The following is an 18,715-nucleotide window of genomic DNA, read 5'->3' on the forward strand; positions in this document are numbered from 1 at the left end:
TGGATCTCCAGCACTGACTGGCTAAGCTACGTTGACAGCCAAGTAGAGACCTCCTCAAAGTGGGCTGGGTATGAGGCCCTACAATGCCAGGCTGCAATGGCACGTTTTTAAGGGTTAGGGGATGCCTAGATTATTTTCTAAAGTAATGTGAATTTTTCCTTTCAGTGGTCCTTGCCCCTCCTAAGTAAGTATTACATGGAAATAATGACAACTCACTTCTCGTTGTGGAGCCTTTACTATCTGACAATAAGCTTGGAGAAAGTCAAGCTTGTTAAATTGTTAAAATAAAACCTGTAGGTTATCCTCCTAAAAGAGTACTCCAGAATTATTATTTTAACATAGGCATAACCACAAAAGGAGGCTGAGAAGCCCACAGTAGGGGGAGGTGAATTGCCGACTGGCATTTTGGGAAAACAAAGGCTTTGCAAGATAAAAACATCTTCTTTCCTCCCCAGTTAAAGGCTTACTGTTATTAATAGCTCAGATGTCATATTTATGCCATTAGTGGCAGCATGCATACAATTTAAATATTTTAGCTTCCATTATACAACTGGATCTACATTACTGACCTTCAAGGGCCCCATTCATAAGGGATGAGGAGAGGGAACAATCAGCTACTTCATGTGAGGGCTGACTAGCAGACTGGGTTTCCCAGCATTGTCGAACAAACCACGACACAGGGAACGCTTTGGAGCAGCTCAGAACGTGGCAGGGTGGGGACAGAGAATGATGGGGAGGTGGGGCTTTCAGGGCTGAGTGAGAGCCAAAGCTTTTTTTTCTTTTTTAAAAAGAGTTATCCCACCTTTGTTCTAAGGGAGAATGAAATATCCATTAAGACTGGTGACACTGGGAATTTTGTTTCAGCTCAGTTCCTTTTGTTGTGACTCCAGGGTAAAGGAGAGGAATCTGGGGTGACTAGGTTTCAAGCCAAGATGAGAAAGAAAACGAATTCCTTCCAAGGATTTCTTCTATTGTCTCAAGAATAAATATTTATAGAGAAAGTTCAAGTGAAGTCTTTTACAATGGTCATGGTTTTAAGAGTAAGCCTTTGAAAGAGTACATGTAAAACTATGCTTAAATGAAGGGTGATCCAATTAGGCTTCCCAGGGAAAACCAAGAAACCTCAAGATAATTTCCTATATAAAATCTAATTGTGTTCTCAAGTGGCATAAGAATACCACTCTGAATTATTCCAGATCCATATACTGCAGCAGAAATGTACAGCCAAATTGGATTCTATTTTAAGTAATTAAGTTATTTCCCTTCAAAGGATCTATAATTTGCCTTCAACAAATGTGATTTGCCTCAGAAAGATAATACATTGCAATTTTTCCTCCAAAATAGATTTTCTGTGCCAGAAACAATTACGAAAAGTAGACCAAATATTGCCTTAATTATATCCTGGATATTATCTTTGAGTGCATGCCTGGAGTGCCCTGTTTGTGATCCAAAAGGAGATAGGTATGGCTGCTATATAGTTTAGAAATTATCTTTAAGCAGAGACTGGAGCTGAAATTTACTCAAGAGCCTGGGGCTTGCACAATGGTATTGTCAATAGCTATGGGTGTTGTTACATAAGACTCCAAACTCTTGTGCAAAATGTGGGCAATCAGGAGCTTGCTTCAGTGTACCTTTTTTTCCGAGCTCTGAAAGCACGAATTTAACTTTTATCTGCTTGGCTAATCCCTTCAGGTGCTAGGTGTTACAATAGATTAAGTGTGGAGATTTGCATAGAAGATATTGCAAGAGGGGTATTTTGGGCATGGTTAATTTTATGAAGAAAACATTCAATTTTGGCTTTATTTTCAACAGTAGTTCAGTTGACTTACGACCAGGTGTTCTGGGGGACAATAGTGGGTGCAGTGAAGAACAAGTGCTGGAATGATGAATGGAATCAACCCCTGGTTTGTCCCCTTGAAAGTGCAAGTTGTGGAAAGTCTCTGAATCTCAGTTCCTTTGTGTGAAAAAGGAGTGATGGTATCTAGGTTGAGATGATCAGAGGAGAAAAGCTTGCAATCCTTGGCACAGCACAGACCTAGATTATACAAGGGGTCAGTTGTAAAATCTAAAACATGGTAACGCATACTTTTTTTCCTTTGCACACGTTTATCCTTCAGAAAGATTATTTTTCATAGGAACAGGGACTGGCTGGATGTTTCTAAATGTCTAGGAGTTGAAAGTGGTTAAATCTTAAGATTTCGAAGACAGATTCCCTGGTTTGGAATACTAGCTGTGCTACTTGTCACATGCCTTTAACCAAGTCACTTAGGACTTCTGTGCCTCAGTTCCCTGCTCTACAAGATGTAGTTCTATTGGGGCACTTGGGTGGCTCACTCGGTAGAGCATTTGACTCTTGGTTTTGGCTCAGATGATTCCACAGGTCCATGAGTTTGAGTCCTGCTTTGGGCTCTTTGCTGACAGCCTAGAGCCTGAAGGTTCTCTGCCTCCCTTTCTCTCTGCCCCTCCTCTGCCTGCACTCTCTCTCAAAGTAAATAAATAAACTTTAAACTAAAAAAAAAAAAAGAACTACAGTTCTATTAATAGTAATGTTATTATTATTATTAATTGAGCCAGCGTTCCTATCAGAGATTTGTGATAAGGGTTAAATAAAATATTACAACTGGGATAGGACCTGACATGCCATAAATGTATTATTATTTTTGCCTTCTGTCAGCCAAAGGAATGTCAACAGAAATCAGAACATAACAGCGAGTACGTTTATCATGAACTTTTTATTAACAACTTGATACAAAGACTGTACATTGTAGGTGCTGCAATCAATCCACTTCTGAAAACTAAAAAAACCAGCATTTCTATATCACTTCAGGCTTTGGTTATTAAGTGCCACCTTCTACAGCAAAATCACATAGTGTAACCAAACAATTTAAGAACAGGAAAAAGAAAATGTTCCACTGGAATGGAGAGATTATTTATGTACAAACAGCTGAGGATCATTTCTAGCTTAAGTGATTCACTACACACTCTGGAATGTTTAGTTCTCTTTTCTACAGTCTTACAACCAGACATACAGCAACTAAGAACTTGGCCACAGGTCCTGCCTAGACACTCATCAACATGAAACAAAAAAATATTTATATAAATAAGTCAATTAAACCTCATAAAAACTAAAGAAACACAAGGAAAAAAATCCAACAGTCAATAAAAACTGTACAGTATCAGTCAGTCTTTTATATCTGAAAAAATGTGTAACTTAAAAAAAGAAAGTTCTTTAATGTATACAAGTCTTTTAGATCAGTGTTAGCTGGAGTGAAAACTGGAAGACTCGGACTCAGTTGAAACAGAAGAATGTCCTCCCCGCTTCCCTTTGGAAAGGATCTTGAGGCTAGACCCTCTGCTCACAGAGGTGAGTGCATGCTGGGCAGAGGTTTTAAATTTGGCTCCAAGGAAGGCATAGAGGATGGGGTTCAGGCAACAGTGGAAAAAGGCTAGGGCCTCGGTGATGGAAATCCACTTGTGCACAGTGCTCTCAAACTCACATCCTTGCTTGATGATTTCCAGGAGGATGAAGGAATCGATGCTGATCCCTATGTAGTAGGGGAGCCAGCAGGCAAAGAAAGCCAGAATGAGGATAACTGTGGTCTTGAGGGCCTTGCGCTTCTGGTAGCCCTTGGAGTGGGAGAGCTTGGAGATGATAATGCAATAGCAGGACAGGATGACAATACCTGGCAGGATAAGGCCAACCATGATGTGCTGAAACTGGAATACCACCAACCACGAGTCACTGGGATAGAAGCGGTCACAGATATACCTCCCATCTGCCTCTCTGACATTAGCAAAGATGAAATCAGGAATAGTCAACAGGAGGGCAGGTATCCAGACACCAACATAGACCACCTTTTCAGCCAACAGCTTCCTTGGCCTCTGACTGTTGGTGGCATGGACAATAGCCAAGTACCGGTCCAGACTGATGAAGGCCAGGATGAGGACACTGCTGTAGAGGTTGACTGTGTAGATGACATGGACTGCCTTGCACAGAAACTTTCCAAAATACCAGTTTGCCACAGCATCAACTGCCCAGAAGGGAAGTGTGAGGACAAAGAGGAGGTCTGCCACAGATAGGTGCAATCTGTACTTGTCTGTCATGCTTCTCAGTTTCTTCTGGTAACCCATGACCAGGATGACCAATCCATTGCCCACTATGCCAGTCAAGAAGATGATGGAGTAGACAGTGGGCAGAAAGATACGGTTGAAATGGGCATTTTCCTCCCGGAAGCAGGGTTCCTTCATGGAGTCATAGTCGCCTGAGCCCAAGTCATCTTCGGTGTAGTTATCTGAAGGGTATATCTGCAAAAGAAGCAAGGGAATGGATATTAACTTTCAAGTACAGTTGGCATTCTCCAAGTTCAAAAACATGTCTCTGGAATTTTTAAAAAGCAATTAACAAAACCCAACTCAGCCCAGGCTTCTTCAGGACAGTCTCCTCCCACTGAAGTAGTGAGGGAAGGGCACAAGAGAATTATTGCAGACTGCTCCAGCCCTCTTCCCCATGTTCCCCCAAGTCCCTTCATTATATCACTCTTTAGTAGAACCAGTTACAAAATTCTTTGTTTAGAACAAAAGGGCGCTGAGATTCAGAGGGTTTCAAAGTCACATCTTTTCTAACTCTTCTACCCTGCCCACTAGGGGGAAGAAAAAAACCTTGGGAGGGAAAAAACCAAAACAAAACACAAAGAGGCCACTCCTAGACGGAGGAGGTGGGGGTGTGTAGACAGACGGGGAGTGGGGGCCAAATCTCCAGTTCTGAGGAGCTGGGATTAACTTTTGATATGAAGATTCGCCAGGACAGGGAAGATATAGGAGGAAGGAGCACTGGGGCGGGGGGGGGGGGGGGTCCCAAAGACTTTCCCCTGAGGCACAAAACATTGCCTTCCCCACGCTCATCTAAACACAAAACCATTCTGCCATTCTGTACTTCAAGCAACATGTAGTGGGGAAGGAGAAACTGGCCTGAAGCGCAGGGCCTTTGGAGCTTGGGGTACTGAACAGGGGTTTTAGTAAAAGATACCCCACACACACCCCTGCAGCTGGCATTCCCCAGGGGCCTGGGTCTTTCTGCCCTACCTATGTTTATCTCTTGACGCGTTTGGGAAGCTAGGGAGTGCAGCATTTTCCTGGGAGTGGAAGGTCACGGGGTCTGCACTCATGGTCCTCGCCCCAAGTTTCATTTCCTCACTACCCGGGTCGCTTCCCACCCCGCCACTGACCCAGTAAATGGGGTCGGAGGTCTGCAGCTGGAAGCCTCCAGGCGGAGGGCGCACTGAGGGCCGGGTGGTCTAACTCCGGACCTCCGCGGCTGCCCACCACGCCCACGCCCACTGCCAGCAACTACAGCTCCCTGGGTTCCGTCCGGCAGCACGCCAAGTTCAGTCCCACAGGGTGCTGGGGAGAAAATGGGCGGCTCCTCCGTAAGCGCCTTTGAATTGCGCGCCGCTGGGGGGAAACGAAAAGCCTTCCTGGTAAGGGGTTTTCAAAAGTCTCCAGGAAACCACCAACGGTTAAACAGAGCAATTGGGATCGGTGAGAGCCAAACGGTCTCCCCACTTGCACCTGCCCGTCTACGCCGCAACTACCGGCAGCCCAGGTGCCCTCCCAAGCCCTTAACTCCACCCTTAGTCCCCGCCGCGCACACCTCGGGGGTGCTGCTCCGCAGTGACTGTTTAATACTGCTTCCTCTGTACGATCTCAAATTACCGAACCCTGGGGTTCACTCGCGGAGCTTCCATTGCCCGCGAGGTCTCCCCCTCAATCCCTAGGCGCGGGGGCTGTTCCAGGTCACCTCCCTGCTGCGGCCAATTCTCAGACCTCTCTGGCGAGCAACATCTTGGGTGCGCTCGCCTTTCCCGCCCTCTGCTCACTGTGCGGGGGTACGGACACAGCTCCGCCGACTGTGCAGAGTTCAGCGAACACGCGCCCAACCGTAAGACTGGTCACCAGGAGCCTCTGCCTTAAACAGGGGCACGGTCTCTCTCTGGGAACGCGGCCCGGGCGCACCGCCTTCCACCTCTAAATTCAGATCATGTAATTCACTGCAAATAAACTCCCGCGCTCCTGCGGGAGACCCTTGGTCTGAGTCCGGGAGCAGTGCGCACGCCTTCTCTGCACTTGTGCACAGAATGTTCTTATGTTTGCAAACAGCATGTAAGCCTAACGCGCACCGCAGTACTCAAGGGGGAGACACACGCAGCCACCAAACCGTCGTTCCAATATATTCTCCTCTACTTACAGAGAAAAAGATTCCAATCCTAACCCACCCCCCTGCCCGTGCAGTGGAACCATGCTCACGAAAACTCCTTTCCATGCACCTCTGGGGTACCCACATTCTGGTCGCTTCTGCCCTCTCGGAAAGAGGTTGCGCTCTAAGTTTACGAGTTTGTACATTTAAGAAAAAGCAGGTTGAAACTTGACTTACACGAAACCCGTCCATGGTAACTACTCGCTCTCCAGCCGCAGTGGTTACCGGGGCACCCAAGTCGTCTGGGTCACTTTGCTACTTGCTGCCGCAGCCAACAGACTGAAGTTTCTGCGCGAAGCTGGACTTTTATAAAAACACGCTCGGCTGGCAGCGCATGCGCCGCGCGGGTGGGCGGGCGGGGCAGGGAGGAGAAAGGCGGGGTGGGGGAGAGACGTACGGGAGGAGGGCGTGAGGGAAGGGTGCCGGCACTCGGGCAGTTCCAGTGAAGTTAATTAGGGTAAACCTGTGTAGACCTGAGGGGCTGCTGTTAGCTGGAGGTCACCTTGTGAGTCTTGAGCTGTGGAGAGCATCCCGGAGGCGTTCCCCAACCCGGGAAAGCAGGATGCGCACGGGCGACCTGTGAGTCCCTGTGTGGGGCATCCATCCTTGCTCACGTGGATGGGATTCCACACCCGGGAATGCTACAAATGGAGACACTGAGGCCCAGAGGAGGGAAGTGACATGCCAGAATAACCCAATCAGTAGGCGGCAATGCTGGAAGTGGGTCCAGCATCTGACTCCATTCCCTGCGCATTCAGCAGATGCAACACATTCGGAAAATAAGCAAAGATTCTTCAGAGCACCACTATACAGAGCATAACCATACATGCACACCCACAGTACTAGTACTAGCATCAGGTACACATAATCAGGAAACACTTTCAGGAGAGGGTAGGATTCTTTGGCATAATTAAGGAGGAAGACTGTGATGGAGAAGTAGATGTGTATTTCCGGGCAACTAATTCGTGAGTAGTATTTAAAAAAAAAAATATGTAAGTGTGTGTGTAACAGATCACAAGATAAACTTGCACGGAATCACTCATTCATTTTCTCAATACCCTGTGGGTGTTACCATTACATCGATGTATTTAGTCAACAGATTATTTATGAGGGCCAATGCGTGCGACGCACTTTTCCCGACACTGGGAATACAGCAGTGAACCAGGGGATAAGGCCCCCACGCGGAGGAAACAGAAAGCGGACTGGCAGAAATGAAATGCCAGGGTTGGCTCCGGATTCAAAGCCGGGCTTGCACTGCGATCTTCTGCCCGCTTGGAGAGGGGTTGCGCTCTAAGTTTACGAGTTTGTATATTTAAGAAAAAGCAGGTTGAAACTGGTCTTGCATAGAACCCATTCATGATAACTGCTCGCTTTCCAGCCGCAGTGGCTACTGGGGCACCCAAGTTTCTTTTAATTCTACATAATGTAATGTTATGATTAATTTTATCTAGTCATTATTGTGTCTTCTGACACCACGTCCAGCGTCTTCCACAACTCAGTGTGGAGGACAAGCGTCCTCAGGGATAAAGAATTAGGTCGAAGAACTGGGTGGAGTGGGGGTGGGACGGGGCGTTTAAAAGAGTCCACGACTGGCTAGAGTTTGCAGTGGGCGCCGAGACACTGTTTTCCATCCTCGAGCTGCTTCCCGCCGGCGCGGAGCCTGGGTGGGGCAGGGGAACGATTGAGGGGCGGGGCCGACAACTAGTGCGACTGCTGGCAGGGTGACAGCACCAGTGACAGCGGGGGACGGAGACGTGAGCATTAGCCGGCACCGAGCACCGGAGGAAGGTCCTAAAAAGAGGACTTGCCCAGACTGGACCCTAAACACCAACCCCCTTTACTTCAGATAAAACATTTCAGTCTGGAGGTGTTCCAGAGATAGTCTGGTGTCTGGGAACCTTTTCTCTACAGAGCATAATTTTGCTCTTTTGTCTGCACCCTTTCCCTCATGTTTGTTGGTGAAGGTCCTCATCTACTGAAAACTGATGTTGGGGTCAGGAAGTGGGACTCTCAGAAACTTCCAATTTAAGACACAATAATGACTAGATAAAATTAATCATAATATTACGTTATGTAGAATTAAAAGAAACGTTTAAAAGCACTTTTATTTTGTCATTGACTAAGACTTGGGACCCTAGCCTATGTACCATAGGATGCCATTTTGAAGGACCAGAATTTTAGACAGGTTCCATGACTTGCTTTTCACGAAGCTCAGTAGTGAGCGGCTCAGTACATTTTGACCCAGAATGTCAGCTGCATTGTACCTCAAAACTCTTCTCTTCATAATGGCTGAAACCTGAGAGGTGGAATCTTCCAAACCCACCCAAAAAGGGGACAGAGGATAAGTCCAGAGTAAAACGATTTGCGCAATAAATTTTTGTTGATTGCAGACAAAAGAAAGCTCTTCCTTTATCTGTGGACTCCTTTAGATCCTTTTAGGTATATCTGCCAAAAGGAAGCAGTTAATTAAGAAAACAATGAAATGCTATTCACTGACTGTCAAATTAGGCAACATTTTTTCTTTCCAAAGATAATCTTTGGATATTAGGATATTAGGATAAGACCAGGTGTGTCTCCCGAGTGGCTGGTGGGAATGTGGATTGGGCATCCTTTCTGGAGAGCACTTTGTCTGCAGTCAGCAGGAACCTTAGAATACTAATTCCACCCATAGAATCTTATCCTGAGGAAATAGAATTTTGCCAAGGGGATTCATGGAAGCATTATTTCTAACAGGAAAATGTCTGAACAGCCCTAAATGTCCGCTGTTAGTGGAGCAGTTGAGAAATTATCCATATGTGGAATTCCATATGGCCACTGCCAGTGATGTTTGTGAAGAGGAATCTTTAGTGACATAGGAAAATGCTTATAAAACATTAGGTGCAAAAAGTAGGGCTCAAAATTATCTATATAGTGTAGTCTCAGTTATGTTAAAATGTGTACTAGAAAAAGATCAGAAGGAAAACCAAAATGTTTATAGGAGTTTTCCCTGGGTGAGGAATTATATTTGATTTTTTACTTTCTTCCTCGCATTTTTCTGTGCTTTCCAAATTTTCTGTAATCAGCCTGAAACATTTTCATATTCAGAAAAAAAGTCAACGCGAAAAAAATAAACAGAATGCCTCCCTTCTCATACCTTTCCGCTTCTTAAAGTGTTCACTAGATAGGATGACTTTTTCCTTAATAGTCCTCCTTTCCTCTAAGGAATGGTCTCTTCTTATTTTCCCCTGAGCCAAACCTGCCTAAACTACTTTTTCAACTACTCTATGATGTTCTTAAAAAGAAAACAGAACAAGGGCACGTGGGTGGCTCAGTTGGTTAAGTGGCCGACCGGCAGGTCATGCTCTCATGGTTCGTGAGTTCAAGCCCCACATTGGGCTCTGTGCTGACAGCTCAGAGCCTGGAGCCTGCTTCAGATTCTGTGTCTCCCTCTCTCTCTGCCCCTGCCCTGCTCACACTGTGTCTCAAAAAGTGAATGAACGTTAAAAAAAAAATTAAAAAGAAAACAGAACAAAAAACTCAAACATTTGTTGAGTGCTTGTGATGTGCACCTGACCTCATATAATCAATCCCCTTGACCACTCTGCAAGGAATGTGCCACCTCTATTCTGCCAGTAATGAAACTGACTTCCAGACAGGGCAAGGAACTTGGCGGAGATCACACAGTGAGGATCTGCACTCAGTCTGTCTGGCTCCAAAGCCCAGGCTCTCTTCAGTACATCACAATGTCTTATTTCTCTGATGGCTGCTATTCACCCTCTGAAAGCTCCCTCCTCTGAAAGGTCATTTGGTATCTACTTAGGTACTGCTTTGAGTGGCATCTCTTGTGATGTTATTCAATTTTTAAATGAGTGTATGTCTTTTCTCCTCTTCCTTAAATATTCTGGGTTCCTTAAAGTGAATGCTCAGATATCCTCTATGCAGCTAGCCCACTGATGAATAATGGGCTCCCTAATCGTTTACTGAAGCTGTATTTAATGAATTAATGACTTTCCTGTGTGGCTCTGGCAACAGAGCTAGGCTTAGGGTCTGTCTGGGCTTTGGCAGGATCCCCAAGTTCTCAATCTGGCTTTAGCCCAGGGAATAACTAGCTTTGGCCATGGTTTGGAGGGGATGCTTACAAATCCAGTGTCACAGTGGCAAGCGTTCTGCCACCTCCTGTTGCTCGTTCTGCAGCTGGTTGATTTGTGTGTGTGTTTGCATGTGTGTGTATGACAGAAGGCTGTACTCTGTCCCCAGATAGGTTCAAAGCCAGTCAGACAGAAAACTTAGGAACAGACCTCCTCCTGACGGTGGGTGGTAGGAGGCAACAGCATTAAAGGTCTTCTGAATGCACCAGGTACCCCCCCCCCCCACACACACCCTCATCCTGTCCCCTCACTGGCTCATCCCTTGTCTGTTAAAAGAAAAATTGCTACTTTAGCTTCTGAAAGAGAAAAAACACAAACTTCATTGATGGCAGTAGGGAATACTCAAAGGGACAAAGTTAATGTTTCCCAAACTGATAAAAAAAAAAAAAGGAGGCTATTTCCCAAGGGGCATATAATTCTACCAGAGGATTACAAATCTCAGAGACAATGCTATCAAATGTCAACTATTTCCAAGCTGGTGTTAGGTGGAAGAAATGGTCCCCCACCCCACTGCACCCAGTCCCCTCCTCCTTTCTCAAGGCCTTATGTCTCTACACCTACAAGTGAGAAATGATTTTGGGAAATAAACCAAATTTAGGAAAATTATTACTGATTTTCTGGGTACCATTTTTATCTTAAGTCTAAGCCATATCTTGAATTTCTAAAAGGTCTGATTTCCCTAAAATGAGATTATTAGTCATTTCCATCGAAGCTTTGTAGCAGTCAAGACGAGTCAACAAAATTTCCTGTACAAAGAGAAAAGCTCGACTGGTAAACAAATACAATTTAGCATCACCCTGGTAAGTCATTTTAACAAAGCAGCCACTTAATTAACAATGCAATGATCATTGCTTAACTAACTCCACTGCCAGAGAATGCATCGCTCTCAAAGTCTGCTGTGCTCATGTGGCAGGTTCAGTGTGGCTTTGTGGATCTGCAGAACAACAGACTCAGTGCTGTTGCCTCAAAAATTATGGTGTCAAGCTGGGAAAGAGGGCATGACTTTAGGAAATAATTGAGTGAGCAAACTCTGTTCTCCATGGAAAAGGCTTGTCATTGTTTTCCTTAAACTAGTAATTTACTGGCGGTGACCTCAGGCAGCTCTATAGCAAGAGGAAGTGCCTAGAGAGCCCTGTGGACAGTCTGCTCTCTAAAGAGAGCTGTGCATCCCATGGCAGAGTCAGGGTATGGCCAGAAATGCAGTGATTCGACCACGCATACAGATGGGCTTTGCGATCTTGCTGAGATCATTCTACCAAGAGTTTTATATTAGCAGAATAACAGGGTGGGAAGTGTGTGTGTGTGTGTGTGTGTGTGTGTGTGTGTGTGTGTGTGTGTGTAGGGGATCCATGCAATGCTTGTGCAAGAGCAACTTTCTAAATCCAGAGCCACGATTAGCCTTTGGAGCTACTTGTAGGCATAAGGCACAAGTGACAAACCCAAAAAACCTGCAGATACTGTAAATAAAATGAGGCCATAGGGTGTGGTGGGGACTGTGGAGAACTGGAGAGACATGCCCTGTCCAAAAGGGGTAGCCACCACCCTTGATTGCCCTATATAGGAATTTGGGCCATATCTTCCAATTTTCATGTGAAGTCTCTTGACTTTAAGATGTTGATTCAAGGGGCTCCTGGGTGGCTCAGTCGGTTAAGTGTCTGATTTCAGCTCAGGTCATGATCTCCCAGTTCAAGAGTTGGAGTCCTGCAATGAGCTCTCTGCTGTCAGTGCAAAGCCTGCTTCAGATCCTCTGTCTCCCTCTCTCTCTCTGCCCCTCCCCAACTTGTTTCTTTCTCTCTGTCTCCTTCTCTCTCAAAAATAAATAAACATTAAATAAATACATACATACATACATACATCTTGATTAAAAACAAACAAATAAAAACTCTATGAGATTGCCGTTTACACTGGCCTAAGGTGTTGATACTAGGAATCAAAAGAAAGATTGGGGGTGGGGGGGACTTGGATGGTAGAGATACATAAAAGGCAGCAATGGAAACAGACTGGCTGCAGAATTCTTTTAGGATGGTACTGTACCATAATTTGTCCATCACTCAGAGATTGAAATGTATCACTTTGGATTTCCTGCATTGGTCCCTTGGCTCCCAACTGCACTCAGGTTAATATTTGGGACCCTGAAGACAACTAACTCAGCCCCATTATGGCTCTATTATATTCTCTCAACCTTTTCCCCAGCCTCAGCCTCTCAGCCTTCTCAGTTACCTCGATGCAAGAGCAGCTGGCTGTTATTTCTTTTAGCTTTCTAAGACAACATCTTTCAAGAGGAACATTCCTTTCTCTTCTCTTTAAACAGGAGGACTGATAGTAGAGAGAAGGATAGCTCACTGAATAGAATAGCTTTAGTGGTTCAGATCATGGGACTTTGGAGCTGGCTCATATAGGTGCTTGAGTGCTGACTCTACATGTGTCTTCCAGCTCCACATTCAGGGACATCACATTGGTAGCTGGGCAGTATATCTCTACTATGTTTCTTTAGCTGTAATATCCAGGTAATAATAACATCTCACTTTTGGGATTGTTGATTGGATTAAATATGATAATGCATGTAAACTCTGTAGCACAGTGTGAGGCTTAATGTAGTGCTCAATAAACATTGCCTGTTATTAATATAGGCTCATATCTCAACTGCTAAAAAGTCTTCCTTGCAGCGGAGGGCTCTGATTAACCAGGCAAATGGATTTCTCCCCCATTACCCACAGAAGTGAGGTAAAGGGAAATGGAGCTTTAAATAAAGTGTGAAATATTCTAATTGTGGGGCAGAAGACATATGTGATGGGGGAAGGAAAGAGAAGTAATTAAGTTTCTCATACATGCCCTGAAAGCTCTCTTCTGTAGTTATGAGGACTCAGATTCAAGGTTGGAAGGGACCTTTGAACCCATTTGGTCTCCATTCCAAGGAGCTCCTTCTGCAACCATATGGGATGCTCCTACCTCTTAACACTCCCAGGGATGAGCAGCCCATTCCTCAGAAAGGGAGCTTATCCATGGCTGAGTGAACCTGAGCACTACACACCCCTTTTCTCCAGGCACCTGCCTCCCCTATTTTCTATCCTTTGGGTCTAATTTAACTAGAGCTTGGCTGGATGAGATGCCATGAGAGGAAGCCAAAGACAGCTGCAGCAAAAACCATCCCCAGGCTAAAGCAAAACCTGCCTTTTTAGAGACATGTGTTTCTGCAGCCACAAGGATGAGCCCAATGAGAGCCCTCTTTGTTCCATTAGCAAATTTGAGAGGGGAATTGGACCAGGTTAGAGTTTCTTTTCATAAAAGAAATTATCTCCAAACATGGAAGATTCGGGGATTAAATGACTCAAAAGATTTAGTGCTAGACTTTTTAAGGCCTCCTGAGACGTTTGGATGTACTTGCCTGGAAAGAAAATGTGAGGAGGCAGCAGCTTTGGAAGCAGGCTAATAAAGAGCGAGATTAACCCCATCTTTGCTTGGCATTACATTAGGGGAAACCAGGTTAAAATGAATCCCTAAAAACTTGTCTGAAGATTCATTCCTAAATGGGATTCTTTTTAGCAGGTGCTGAGGAGTACCTGGAGAAAACATTGCTTTATTATCCAGTTGCCCTCCTACTCTTTCCAATCAAAAACATACGGCATTTCCTGGAATCGGGGATGGCTTTGTGTTGGAGCAGTTTCTTTTCAAACAGAGGAAATGAAACCATTTTCAGAGTCATTTAAATATACGAAGGTGGTGTGTTTCAGGTTTTCTTCTTTGTTTTTCTACTCCTTTATTCCTGTGATTAACAAATAGTGGGATTATCCTCTGGGATACATTTGTTTACTTGGGTCCAATTTGCTGAGTGCTGCCTGCCATTGCCCTTCTTGCCTTTGAGAGCTAAGATGGGGCAGCCCCTCAGAGGGAGTAAGTATTCAATAGCTCACGTCTGCCCCTGTTGTCCCTTTACGGCTTGGAAACTGGCTCATGTGCTGATATTTTATTGCGTGTTTGGGGGCAGAAGGTAATGACCTCCACAGCAGTATTTTGAACCACATGGAGCAACTTGGATGAATCCTTTCCACAAGCAGGTCCCCATTTGCAAGTCCAGATTGCTAAAAACTTTATCTTTGATGGTAGATGGGAGGGCATCCAGCTCCATCTTCAAGCTTCTCCCCAAATTGATTTAAATTAAGCTTCTCAAGACTGAATAGGATTTGTTCTCTGCCAAGTAAATTTTCACTTCAGGGTTAGGGTCCTGGCAGCCGGTTATTTTTTTGAGAGGGATTTTTCTGTCTTTCATGCCACTCCATATGGTGCATGCTCAGGTTTTTATCATAAATTGGCCATTTGGCACCCAGGGGTGCCTGGGTGGCTCAGTCTATTGAGTGTCCGACTCTTGGTTTTGGCTTGGGTCATGATCTTGCAATTTGTGGGATCGAGCCCTCTGTTGGGCTCTGCACTGATAGAACAGAGCCCACTTGGGATTCTCTCTCTCCCTTTCTCTTTGCGTGCTCTCTCTCTCTCTCTCTCAAAATAAAGAAATAAACACTTAAAAATAAATAATTAAAGAACAACCCTCTGCCCTTCAACCAAAGCCCTTCCCCCCAACTTCTCTCTCTTTTTCACACCCACACCAACACACGCACCCATGCAGCCAGCTACACACACACACACACACACACACGCACGCACGCACGCGCGCGCGCACATACACACACATCCTCATAACCAACCATCCCACAAACCCAAGTTCTCTAGTGTTTCTGGATTCTTTGATGTCCCAGCAACCTCTGTTCTCTCTCATATGTCTTGCTCTGTGTCCTGCAGCCTCAGTTCTAGTAAGGAGAAGGCCCACTCCAGCATTGCCATGAATTTCTTTTTAGGCTTCTATTTAAGAGTTTGTGTGTGGAGGGTCAGGAGACTGGCCTAGAAACTGAGAAGACCTCCCTGGTTCCTGGTAGGCAAAGGCCTCCTCTGCCCTTTTATGCTAAACATAAACATTTAATTGGCCCTCATTTCTGTAGGTTCCATGAGAAATCTCTGGCCTCTTCCTCGAAGGTATGAATATACACAAGATATTTCTTCTGCCCATTCTCCACCAGCCAAGAGTTTTGTTGAACTTTACTTATTTTCTGTCATTTGTATTGTGAAAACAAACTTGTTACCCAAATCTGAAAAAAATACATAATTAGGTATATTTTTTCAAACTGTACACTGTTTTTTTTTTTTTTCCTTGAAAATCATTGCTTTACTCCCACCTTGAGTTCACAGAGAACCACTTAGAATGCTTGGGTCTTCTGACCTGTCATCTGCAGTCTCTGGCCCCTTGCCTTGTGTCCCCGGTGAATAGAATGAGCTGTTTTGAATAAATGCTACAGAAGAAACAGCTGAAAATGGGGGCGTGTGAGGCCTCCACAAGAATTAGAAACCGGCAAAAATAAACCAATAGAAAATCAGAGTTTCTCCCCCCACAACTGCTGTCCCACTTTGTTGTAAGTATAAACAGTTCTCTTCTTTTCTCCTGAGTGCAAGGGAAGTGGGTTTTATTATGCAGCTCTCCCTTCTCTGTGTTGCCAGGGGCAGATGTGTATATATGAATGTCTGTTTCATCACTGGCGAGAGGCAGTGTTGTGGGTCCCATAATCTCCCTAGGCCTGAGTCTTCTTCTAGAACTTCCACAGAAGCTGAGGCAGCCACGGAATGCCTGGGGTGCCTTTTGGGTGATGGATATCTCCACCTCCCCAGAGAGGAATCTGGAGAGTCCTTTGGGTGTTGCTACCCTGGTCTCCCCCACCACCCCTGAGACCTGGCTTCTAGAGATGAAGATTGTGAAGAGCTAGAAGAATTCTACCCAGAAAACCATATGTGCAAAAACATGGAGGCTGTGTCCTGGAAACTGTAGTAGAAGGTCTTCCCTGGTGTGACTTGGCATTAAGGCCAAGTGAGTGAATGTGAGTGAATACCAAATGAGGTGACCGGGTAAGTTGAGGAGCTTTGCACACTCTAAAGTGCCAGACACCTATGAAGGAATTCTATTAACTATCTTGCAGGATTGCAAACTAATCTATAGGACAGCTTTGTAAACAGGAGTAACATTAATTAAAAGTTAACTATTGTAGAGATAAGATGTTTTGAGTAAATCTAGATGAAGTGTAAGACAAAGGTGAATTTCTATTCATGAATCACAGGGACCGGGGTTTGACCTGAAGACCCCAGCCCTGCTGTGAGAGGTGGAGAGATAAGGAAAGGTTGGAATCTGCCACTGGGATCAAATCAAGGTTGATGTAAGTCCACTCATGGTGCAGGCAAATGTTCTTCGTTCTTCTCCCCTGCAAATCTGGAACACACAATCTCTCCACTACCCAGGATCTGTTCCATTGCATTTTATTTTTTTCCATTTCTCTTTAGGACCTGCCTTCTCCTTTAGTGGATTCTCTTCCAGTTCTTCCTGCCCCCTTCTGAGCACCTTCTCTTTTACTTCTGAGACCTTTTCATTCCTTTCTTCTCTCCCTAACCACCCCAACCCCCTTCCTTCCTTCTGTAAACTATTTTGAATGCCTGCAATGTGCAGAGCTCTGCCAGGCACTGGAATAGATGAATAACATATAGTCCTTAGTCTCAAGACACAAGTGCAGCATGGGAGATGATTATAGGAACATAGATAACTATAATACAAGCTAGAGCAGGATGGATCATGTAAGCAGAGTAGAAACAAGGTGCAGCAGGAAAGGAGGAGATCTTTCACACAGGCAGATGTATATGAAGAATGAGTAGGATTTTGACTTGGTGAGAATTGGGCCAGAAGGAGAACATTCTGAGCGAAATAAGAAAGCACAGATAAAAGGTTGGAGCCAACAACAGGGATCAGCCAGTTTGATTGGAATATAGTTGGAATTCTGTCTGGGAAGGTACATTGAAGCTAGAACAGAGATGTTTTATAGGCAAGGCTAGGTCTCAACTGCATTCTGTAAAATAGCAGGAAATCTGTGAAGATTCTGAGTTGGAATATAATATGGTCAAAGCTATGCTTTAGAATAACTAATATTAGGTAGAGTGTAGAAAGGGTTGGAAGGAGGAAGCTGAGCTGGAGGGAATGGACAGAAACCTATGTGGGTAGCTCCGGCAGGGGATTGTAAAGGTCTGAGCTAGCTGAGGGAGTAGTGGGAGGCTGATAAATAGAAGAGATCTTGGAACTAGCATCTGGTGCTCACTGACATGGGTTGAGGAAGAAGGAGGAGGTCAGGGTGACTGGAATTTCAGTTAGGATATGATGAAGAGGTCAGGGGGAGAAGCTATTTGGGAGGGGAGGTGATGCTGTTTAGAGAAAGTCTGAAGGCACTCCTTTTATTTTTCAAAGTCTGGGTGTTGATTTCTTACCAATACCCACGTCTAGCTTGTGGGCTTTTGTGCAACACAGGGAAGCCAATGATATCCTGTTACTGATGTCATTGGGGTGACTTCATCTATTTGCACCTCTTCAAAAGATAACCATCAGAGGCAGCCAAACTTGGCAGACGAAAAAAATAAGGGTAGATTTCAAGGTCCTCCCCTTATGCTTCTCAGTTCTCTGCCTGAGTATGATCTGGAGTGGATTTTCTGGGGTAGGACACTATGTCAGATCAAAGCAAATTGATATGCGGTTTGTTAAACACCAGTTAGAGGTGGCTACTGTGATAAGAAGTATAGGAGAAGAGGCAGAAGGAAAGGATGCAGCTGTCTGACGAGACTTAACAGTTCACCTACAGATGTCTGTAACTTTTATGGTCACAGATGAGTTCTACAGAAAACAAGGAGCCGATGGCACCCACCCTCCTTGCAACTGCAGAATCAGACTCACTGTGCCCAGGGTTGGGGCAGAGGAGTTCAGAGGAAAGAGCCATTTCAAGCCAATGTGCCTGGGGAAAAGCTTTGCAGAAGGGATGGAACCTTACAGGGAGTCCACAATGCCAGTATGCATTCACCTCCTGGTGGGGCACATAGTTGGAATGTCCTACCCAAGGCACCTACAGTTAAAATCATTTCAGGGATCCTTAGCTACAAACATAAACTTTAGCAGGACATTGAAAATAATTTTCTCTAGGAGTGCCTGGGTGGCTTAGTCAGTTAAAAGTCTGACTTTGGCTCAGGTCATGATTTCACAGTTCGTGGTGTTCGTGCCCTGCATTAGGCTCTGTGCTGACGGCTTGGAGCCTGGAGCCTGCTTTAGATTCTGTGTCTCCCTCTCTCTTGGCCCCACCCCCACCCCCAAATAAATAAACATTAAGAATAAACATTCTTTAAAAAAAAAAAAAGAAAATAACTTGCTCTATATTTGTGCCTTCATTTGTGAAAAATCATTTTTGAGGAAAATAGGCAACCTTTTGCTTCT

The 18,715-nt window shown here is 44.9% G+C and overlaps 2 protein-coding genes across 2 annotated transcripts in view; one reads left to right on the forward strand and one right to left on the reverse strand.

The window, feature by feature from the left end:
• Positions 1–18,715, forward strand: part of THSD7B (thrombospondin type 1 domain containing 7B) — a 1,583,202-nt gene that overhangs the window by 119,157 nt on the left and 1,445,330 nt on the right. The window lies entirely within an intron of this gene.
• Positions 2,718–6,514, reverse strand: CXCR4 (C-X-C motif chemokine receptor 4). Its single transcript, NM_001009826.1, is given in 2 exon segments — positions 2,718–4,305; positions 6,431–6,514. Coding segments are annotated over 2 exon segments (1,062 nt in total). The 5' UTR covers positions 6,446–6,514; the 3' UTR covers positions 2,718–3,258.

Source organism: Felis catus, chromosome C1 (assembly GCF_018350175.1).
Source record: "Felis catus isolate Fca126 chromosome C1, F.catus_Fca126_mat1.0, whole genome shotgun sequence".
NCBI classification, from domain to species: domain Eukaryota; kingdom Metazoa; phylum Chordata; class Mammalia; order Carnivora; family Felidae; genus Felis; species Felis catus.